This window comes from Chenopodium quinoa, unplaced genomic scaffold, assembly GCF_001683475.1.
Source record: "Chenopodium quinoa cultivar QQ74 unplaced genomic scaffold, ASM168347v1, whole genome shotgun sequence".
Taxonomy (NCBI): Eukaryota; Viridiplantae; Streptophyta; class Magnoliopsida; order Caryophyllales; family Amaranthaceae; genus Chenopodium; species Chenopodium quinoa.
In genome coordinates, this window is record NW_018744124.1 from 396,826 (window position 1) to 407,091 (window position 10,266).

A 10,266-nucleotide genomic window follows, 5' to 3' on the forward strand; every position below is an offset into this window, starting at 1 on the left:
GACCAGTAAGTAAGTTCAAGCTAAATAATTAAACGCGTAACTTAATCAGTGGTTTCGAATAATAGTGTGATATTAAATTGAAAATTAATTATAAATTATGTCAATAATATACTACCAAATAATAAAAACAACATTCTACCAAAAATTGATTATATTTCAACTAAACATTTGCATACCAGACTTTGTATACGACATACACCATCATTTGAAATATTATTGAAATATAACCCTCTTAATGTAAAATCAACACATTAGTCAAAACCCTAATGGTACTCTTCTTATAAAAAGTTCTACTTGGAACAGAACAAGATCACAACCAACACAACCGAATTAATACTATCTCCACAAAAATGAAGCCTTCCCGGAAGCCATCCTTGTTATCCAACAAATCCAAAGTTTCCTCATCCGATGGATCATCATCCAATGGCTCTCCTACACCTCACAAAAAAAAAGGGTGGGAAGAAAGCCAACCGTTTATTGAGGACAACCCTGAGCAACAACGCTTTTGAAGCTCTCCATAACCCATTACAACCGATACAGTTCGACGTTCCCTGGTGTACTGTTGTGAAACTCAAGAAGCAGGTGCATGCTGGCCTTGTTGCAAACCGATGTGCCAAGAAGAACACCAAACAAGCCATCATTCACCATGATGATGTTCCTAAGGAGAAAGACATTCGACCAGCTGTGCGGAGCAACAATCCCACTCCCATACTGAAGTATTATTATGTGGGGGTGTTGCTATGTTAGTGTGTGAGTCATAAAGTAGTAATTGTTAGTATTGAAGTACTAGAGTTGAAGAAGTAAGTATGTTATTAGTGGTAATAGGTTGTGGTAATTGTTGTTGTCTAAAAAATCTTGTAATGTTCTTGTGATTTAATATGTGTAACAGTGTTTGTGTTTAAAAAGTTGTCTTCTTCACTTGTTTTTATATCGTAATTATTTAATTTTTTAATAAAGAAAAAACTATTTGATAATTTAATTATTTAAAACTGTAATTTGATTTAATAATTTGTCTTTTCCACATGTAAGCACATTTAATCATCCATGGGATAATGTAAAAATTTTTGCAAATAGGGTTACGACAGGTCGGGTATTTTGCACAAAATTGTAAAAAATGTGATAAAATGTAAAAAATATTGTAATTTTTTTTTGTAAAATCTTCTTGCAACACCATGCATAGCTTTGAGACTGCACCAACCTTTAACATGTCATGCAACACTTCCTTAGTGTGGCTGAGAACTTTGCTATTAATCCGAACATATGCAGCGCCCGATCATCCACCACGGCTGACACCCGCAAGATCCTCTTGGACACCATAGCCATCCCTCCGGAGTGGGCTCATAATTGGGCTCGCCCATCAGCAAGAGCACAGTTGGGCTAAGATCAAAATATAAGCTCGTTCATTTTCTTATTCTTCACTGATTGGACCAGGCCCAATTCTAACTTAATCTCAATTAGGTCGAAAATGGTGTTGGCCTCAATGATTCTGTGATTCTTTTTGCCTACATTAACATTGTTATTAACATTCTTATTATCGTTATCATCATTGTTTTGACGATCTAATAATATTCCCACAACTCCTTTGAAAAACTCGGGCTTCAACCTCTCGATGAGGCTGGAGCCTGCAACCTTGACCACCTCATTAATCAAATTGACCATGAGGGTCCTACTTTCGACACTTTTGTGGAAGAGGACCCACGTGATGGCATCGACTGGGCACACCATTTAAGGCCATCCCAAATCGCATTACAGTCTTACGAACAATCGGACAAGTATACAATAAACAAACAAACCACGACAGTACGCATAACAAACATGACAAACATCCTAAAATTAAAAAACATCCTGAAGCTATCACAATACACTCGATGAGGAGCAACACGATACGACGACATAACAAACATCTGGAAGCTATCACAATACATAAAAGTTCTGAGAATTTAAAAGAGTACATATTACATAACACAAATTATCCTCATCACCACGCAAACACCATTCTACTAGGTTGTCTTCAGAATTCCATTGAACCCTCATCTTCTTCTTCAAAACATGTAGCCAATTTCACAGCAATATTCCTTCTCTGTCTCTTGGATTTTTTTTCCCAGCAATCAGCACATTGCAGTGTCAAGTACTGGTTCAAACCAATCCCAACAGACTGAATGTAGCATAATGTAGGTCAAGAATGAGAATTCAATTACCTTAGCTGGCACAGCAGGAACCCTAGGAGTCATAGCACTCAGAGGTAGCTCCATTTCCATATCCAAATCTGCATCTCTAGGCTGCACATCAGAGGCATACCAGTTTAAGTTGAAAATGTAAATTCATTATACTAGTAAAAGGTAAATCTCACAACTCAATCAATATGAACTGTGAAATATACCTGTTTCTTTTTTGTGGTTTTATAGCCTGTCTCTGAGTAGGGTTTGTTGCGAGATCCTTTAGGCCTCCCTCGACATCTCTTTTTGACACTCGGATCCAGTATGTGCTGGCTAAATTCAGGTAAAGGGGTGTGCTGACTTGCCATCTGGTCAGGAACTTCATCACACTCCATGACCTCTTGAGTATTTGTGTTCAATTGTTTTCTGACAGAAGATGGAGTTTTCAAGTTACTCGTCGATCCTTTTTCGGAAGTAGGATATTGTGTGCTAGGGAGTGTCATCACACCATTAGCTTCAATGAACTTCTTCCTCCGATCACTGACATCAATCTTCAGCTTGGACAGAGCAGACATGACCATGTCAACTGTATCATCATCAACCATCGATGCTTCATCACAAATAGGTTTGAAGTGATTCATTATCTTGTTGAACCTTTGAACCTCCTTTGTGTCGGTCGGATCGTGATAGGAAACCTTGATGAGTGTGCTTTATTATAACATCCTTGCGCCACCGGTCCAAGATATACTTGTCTGGTATATCAAACACAAGGTTTTGATCTAGGACACGGATGCAGTGCTTGCATAAGACCCCAAAAGTTTCAAATTTACAGCAATCTCACATCACCTCTTTTGACTCTCGACTGAACTTCACACAATAGATGCGCCTTCTGTCAGTAATAACCTCTTCACTCAATCCTTCCGGAACCACCCAGACACAATCCTATAGGTAATAATGGACAGTATTATCATCAATAACCCTTTCCTCCCGCCCATAACAATACATCATCCTTGACAATTCTTTTTGGATCTCTTGGAATTTGGCATCTGTGTAAATTTTTTGATAAAGTCTCTCAAGCTTAAACCCACTAACCAACCTTCTAACATACTTTGTTGATCTTGCGTCAGCTTCATTTTCATCTTCAACTCGTTTAGTCATGGCTCTAGTGTACTTCTGGGGAAACTCAAATAGCTTAGTCTTCCAGTTCACAAACCCATCAAAAAAGCTATTAATGCTCTCCACCCTTTGGGTCGTCTTCATACCAGCCCAAAAGTGCTCTTTCATGAAGCATGGAACCCACATATGACGCTCATTGAACAATTCCTGAAGCCATTCATTTTCTTCAAGGTGGTATTTCTTAATACAAGCACACCATCGGAGCTCAAACTCATCCACAGTAAAGCTTTCATAAATCAGAGCCTTAAGAGGACTTTTAAAGTCATTGTACCTAGTCGGTACCATACAGAACAAATCAAACCATAATAACATCTTTGGAAACAAATATAACTAATTATGACAGCATCCAATACTACATATTATTAATCATGACAGCTAAAAATTTGATTACACATGAACCAAGTTCTGAACAAATAGGCAACATGTTATAAATGAGAGATTATAAATGAAACAAGTTGGGTACAAATAGGCAGACAGTTACAAAGGTTATACATGAAACAAGTTATGAACAAATAGGCAGAATGTATTAAATGATGGCTTTAATGGATTCAAAAATAGGCATGTTATGAACTTTTTAAGTATGATTCTGCAATCCCAACCTATAAAACAAAAAATACAGGGCCCATGTGCTGAAAGGGAAATCAGCAAAGCTTCAAGCAGTGTACAACAATTATTGTCAGGAACACAAAATTATAAATCAGTCTCGAAGAACAAAATCAATTCAATAACATTGATGCATGATGCAGGGTTACATTTCAGTAACATTGCTGATTTTCCAAACAATACATGATGTATGATAAATTTTCCCACATTAAGAATGAGACACATTTTCTAACAATCAACTTTATAACAGCAACACTATAACATAATTGCAAAATAAACAACCTCTTAACAATAATTTTTCAAACTGATGTAAAAATAAAAAAAGGGAAGAATTTATGCAATACACTGATGTAAGAAAAATGAAAATGCATTAGTACTAAAAAAGGTTTAAGACCTTATACTGATCAGCGCAGGATAAATTTATGCATTATAAAGTCAAGTCAGGCATCTAAATTACCTAGTCCATGAAGGTATACTTGGATTTGCTTAAATAGAATAATAGAAAAGAAATCACTTACCACTTGCATTTGCCAAGCTTGTCGGGAATCTTACTCATAATGTGCCATATGCACCTCCTGTGTCGAGATGAAGGCATAATTTCAGCCAAAGGTCTCCTCATTGCCCCCGGTTCCACTTACATCCATTGCCTTCGCCCTCTTTTTTGCCTCCCTTTGCGCCCTCATATCAGCCGCACCCCAGCATTCACACCTCCAAGTAATGGCCCTACGCTCCCTGGTTTTGTCTTTGTACGCACTTGAAACCCTATTAACTCCAAAACCATGTTGTTCTGCATACTGTTTAAAGTAGGCCTCAATATCCACCCAGCTTTTGAAGACCATACCCTCTGCCGGTGGATCTACTACATAAGGCACTTGATTATTTGTTGAGACAACAATCTCCACAGTCTAAACAGTACGAATAGTCTTGATTGGGGATAAATAACCCTGTGCAACCCTGGGAATTACACTAGGGGAGATTGCAGGCAGCCGCAGCCCCATACCCTCCCCAACATCCATATAATCATAGTCAGAACGACCAGACAATGAAACCATGGCTATGTCTGGGTCATTCATGTCATCAGCCAAGCTAACACAGTTTGCATCACTCAAGTTAACAATGCAATTACCAGCACCATCATTTTCTTCAATCAAAGACATCTGAACATAAACAAAGCATAAAAATTAAAGAAAAGGGAATTTCTAATGTCAACGAATTATTCAACTGTAACAAACCATAACATTGGATTATGACAATTACTACTACCTACCAACAAGTACCACCTGCTAGGATAGCTTAATTATAATATCAACGAAGTTGGACGATAAATTAACGCACCATTATTGCAAGTTTTCCACACTTACTATAATGAAAATGTTAACCCAAGGCATTGACATTCAATTGTTTCCTATTAAAAATCAATAACCTAACATGGATATAGCTGAATATTATGATACAGAACATGCAGCAACACTCAATAAGACCAAATTAAATCAGCAATAATAGAGTTCCATAATATTCAACAAAATAACAAAATTAAATCTCCGGCAATAAACAACCCCAAAAAACACAGAAATAGAATTTTAGAAATCACCTACAAAAGCAACAATAAAAAATCCCCAAAACCAGATTATTACCAAAACACCATACACAACGAGTTTGCCTCATTGCCTACAATTATCTACGAAAGTCGAAGAACCAAGTGACAAAATCCATCCAATTTGTTATTTGGAAATAGTAATCAACAAAATATGGTACAATTGAACACTTACCTCCGTCTTGTGCGAGATGTAACAACCACAGATTCACAGATCTCCAAACCCGTACCCAGATCTACCAAGCTTGGAGCTTCAAGCAACCCCTTCACATATCTAGCAAGCTTGAAACCTCATCTCTCACTCACTGGGTTTTCGGATTTTGTCTTTCTCTCTCTACCAAAGACAATCAAGTAAGTTAAGAGGTACAAAAATGTTAACTCAAGTAAAATTACCGTTGTTGGAGTTGATAGTTACTGTGGTTGGGAGTGGGAGTTACCTAGACGAACGTTTGATCTATGCCGTTACATTTGTTTCTTAGTGCCATAACCAAATGTCAGATACTTTAGAATACTTTATATTTGTTTATTGGCAAAACACGCACTCCAATACAATTTTATTATGAAATTGCCATGTGCTAAACTTTGGTCGTTTAGCACAGTTATTAACTTGTATTTCCTCTATAAATAATATTTGAAGCAAACATGTAAACCATTAGGCTTGTAGCTCAGTTGGATAGGTTACTCTATAGTTGTCTCGGGTTCTAGCTTGGTAGTACGCAATTTTAGTTTTTTTTTTCCTTATTAATTGTTAACTTAAATGAATAAATCGGCAGTAGATGTTTTTTTTTTTTTTTTGGAAACCAGTAGATGTGTTATTGTATGAAAACTCAAATAATGCTTTTATAATTTGCATTTTTTAAATGTTTTGTATTTAGACATTAAATCAAAGTTATGCATTATTGTATTGGATTATTTTATTTTGCAATTTTATTGAAGTTTGGACTTATTTTGTGGTGTATTTGTATATTGATATTTATTTGAACACTCTATTTTATACTTGAATACCCAATTTATATTCGTGCATTTAAAATTAAATTATCAGGTGTTTGATGAAGTTCGAATCTCCTAGGTACAATTCCTGGATCCGCCACTAAGCAACCCAATCCCACCTTTTCCCAGCAACCCCATTTTTTTCGGCAATCCCCACCCCTTAATTCATATTCTACTATCTTATTAGACTATAGCATTGTATCTTATGATAAAGTAAGAGATAATAGGATTATAATTCATAATTGATGCACACAAGAGGTTGAAAAATGGAATAAGCGGGATGAGAAAACAAGAAGACATAGGTACAAAGTGTTATCTTTCATATAATTCTGGTAGTAATTGTTGGAAATAAGAAAGAAAAAGGCTAGAAGAGAAACGTTAAAGTAAAATTGATGCTGTCTAATTCATTCAATAATAGAAAGTTAGGCCATTTAATAGCCTTTACAAGTTAAACCAAATAGCTAGAATAAAGCAACTAACTAGGAAGTTGGTACTCCACGATATAATCCAAATACTTAGTTAACAAGTTAACCAACACCCACTAACAATTAGTTAACACATGACTAAATTAATTTGACTAATTCTAAATTAAACAAACTAAGATATTTATCCTAACGCTAAAGAAGCTAATTAACCACGAACTTGAAGCACTAACTTTAACACACCCCCTTGCTTTAAAATTTGTGATAATCATGAAGCACGTCTTTTCTTTATTGTGATGCCCTTCACATCACCTACACAATTGTTGTTGATGCACATTATCACCAACCATCAATGTTTACTTGTTGATGCACATCTCACCAACTAACACACTCTTTAAATTTTGGAGTACTTCCCTCCATGGTGCACTTCTCACCCACAACTCTAAAATAGGTTCTCTTCTACGGCCACTTGTGCCATGATCTCTTGCTCTTCATTTTGAGACCTACAATTCTTTGCCAAATGCCCAAATTTTTGACATTTAAAACATTTCGGCTTTCCTTTATGCCAACAATCCTTTTCCTCATGACCTATCTTTTGACAATTGTTGCATTAGACGGACTTGCCTTTCCCCTTTTGATTAGGAGACTTTGCTAAAAAGCCTTTTCATTTTTGGTTTCACCAACTTCATTTCTCATGGTCCTCCTTTGATCCACCGCATGGAGTGAATTGATCAATTCTGCAAATGCCAATTTGGAAAGATCTTTAGTATCTTCAACTAAAGAAATTTTACCTTCGTACTTTTCCGGAAGAGTGACAAGAAGTTTGTCAACCACTCTTTGGCTTGTAAATTCCCCACCAAGTAGCTTGATTTGGTTGACCACACTCATCAATCGATTTCCATACTCCTTGACACCTTCTCCACCTTTCATTGCCATCATTTCAAACTCCTTTTTAAGGTTTAAAATTTGCATGAGTTTGGTTTGATGGTTTCCTTCATACTCCTTAATATTTTCCCATGCTTCTTTAGGAGTATCACAACTCATAATAGTTGTGAAGATTTCATCCGACACCGCAAATGTAGACACGAAAGAGCCTTTGCAATTTTTGCCATATCCTCATCATATTTTTTAGTTTGGGCTACGGTTGGATTTTGTGAAAGAGGAATTGGGTACACATCACTCTCAATTGCTTCCCATAAACTCATAACTTTCAAATATGATTTCATTTTAATAGACCATGTACTATAATTATCCCCTTTGAATGTGGGAATAGAAAGTGAAAAGTTGTTTGGGGTAGACATTAGAACTCTCATGATTTTTTAACCTCACAAGCCCTTAGAATCAAATGGCTCTTGATACCAATTTGTTGGAAATAAGAAAGCAAAAGGCTAGAAGAGAAACGTTAAAGTAAAACTGATGCTTTCTAATCCATTCAATAATAGAAAGTTAGGCCATTTAAATAGCCTTTACAAGTTAAACCAAATAGCTAAAATAAAGAATCTAACTAGGAAGTTGGTACTCCACGATATAATCCAAATACTTAGTTAACAAGTCCACTAACACCCACTAACAATTAGTTAACACATGACTAAATTAATTTGACTAATTCTAAATTAAACAAACTAAGATATTTATCCTAACACTAAAGAAGCTATTAACCACAAACTTGAAGCACTAAATTTAACAGTAATCATCACCAAACAACATCACTCACATTAATAACATCATTTTACTGTAGCATTACATTCATGTAGTAATCAACACCAACAATACGAAGCTAGTAAAAACAACATTTTTTTTTGGCAGAGGTGAAAATAGGCATCACCCAAATCTCCTACAGTTGACTGCTAGGTGATGTGCTTTGGCAACACTAGTTCCAGCAATCTTAATGCTAAAAACGAAGTCTCTTTTACTTGTTTCACAAACTATGTCCCAATATTCGACTAAGCTTACTTGTAATTCCTCAATTCAAAAAATTTAAGTTAATTACCATGAAATTAGGATAAAAATTAAAGTTGGTGGCATAAATAAACAACCTTAAAGCAAAATTTGTTTGCCCAAAATAGAGAATTTAAGTTAAAAATTTCGAGAGGTCTGTGGGTGCCCACGAGGCTCATGCCTAAACCACTTGCCCAAACTCATTTGGGTCTCAAAATCGGGGATGAAATTAGTGCAATTGAAGTGGGAATTGATGGATGGCTGCTACAGTACAGTTGTTTGGACTTTGGATTAGTGGAGGTGGTACATGGATGTTATTGTTATGTTGCTTCGGTTGGTTGAAGGTTATGGTGAAATTGGTGCGGCTGCCGGCTGCCATTGTTGGGGGGAGTTGGTGTATTAAGAAGTTAGGGGCCGTTTGGTTGGGGGTATTCATTAAAGAAAATGAGAATCAACTACCCTCATTCCCTTTGTTGTTTTTTGTTAGACTATTTTTCCCATTCCCTTTACCGGTTTACCCTCTCCATTCCCCCAAATCCCTCTAAGTTGATTCCCCATTCCCCATCCCCCTAGGTATTTCCATTCCATTCCTAAGCCACCACCTCACCACCATAGCACCACCATATTACCTATCCTCACCACTGGGAAATCACCCATCGTACCGCTGCTCTTCCCCTGATGGTCGCCGCACCGCCGCCGCCGCTCCCCTTTCCGTCGCCGCCCTTCCCTGAGAGTTGAGATATTTATGAATCGAATTGTTACGTTAATTAATTTGGGAACCCGTGCCATTATTGAGATATTATCAATTAATTTGTGAATGGTTATTTGATCAATGTATTATATCAAAAGGTTGAGCATATTATTTTGTTATTGGTTTGAGGCTCGACGTAATAGATCTTAGTCCTTGGCATGTTGGTAATGAGATAATGATCATGAGTTAAGACTGAGATACAATCTTTATTATTTATTTTTCTATGGTCCCCTACAGTGGGAATTGACCCTTATGTGGTCTGGTTCAAGGTGTTTTTTTGGTTATTGAGAGTATTTAAGTTTTTATACTTGTTGGTTTTGTTATTCGAATTACCCATGTATATCCAAGGATAGGCATAGAACAAAGAGCATGACACATTTATGGGTTATATGAGTTAGTTGAGTAAAGGTTCGTATAATTATCCAAGGTTGAGTCAGACAAAGGTTATTATATTCATCATTTAATTGAGTTAGTAATGTTGATTATTCTATTATTCTATGTACCCTGATATGTGATGATCACTCAACTTTTTGCTGACGCGTGTGTTTTTTAGTTATTGCTACTTGTGTTTGCGGCCATGATTTTTTATTATGATGGCCCTACAATGATCTATTTTGAATTTGTCCTTAATGGTGA

General features: G+C 36.4%; 1 protein-coding gene across 3 annotated transcripts; it reads right to left on the reverse strand.

Annotated features, from left to right (window-relative positions):
• Positions 1–1,754: 1,754 nt before the first annotated feature.
• On the reverse strand, positions 1,755–6,036 carry LOC110692649. 3 transcript variants are annotated; one of them, XR_002505507.1, is made up of 4 exons: positions 5,705–6,036; positions 4,454–5,092; positions 2,381–3,603; positions 1,755–2,279 (listed from the first exon to the last, which is right to left on the reverse strand). XR_002505507.1 is itself a non-coding variant. In XM_021869680.1 (4 exons), exons 2-4 carry the CDS (start codon positions 2,795–2,797, stop codon positions 2,012–2,014), a joined length of 573 nt encoding a protein of 190 aa, XP_021725372.1. In that variant the 5' UTR covers positions 2,798–5,092; positions 5,705–6,030; the 3' UTR covers positions 1,755–2,011. The 3 variants fall into 3 exon arrangements, 2 of the variants coding, with proteins under 2 accessions (XP_021725372.1, XP_021725371.1); XM_021869680.1 differs by having other exon boundaries at positions 1,755–2,086; positions 2,199–2,279; positions 2,381–5,092; positions 5,705–6,030; XM_021869679.1 differs by having other exon boundaries at positions 2,381–5,092; positions 5,705–6,026.
• Between the last annotated feature and the right edge of the window lie 4,230 nt (positions 6,037–10,266).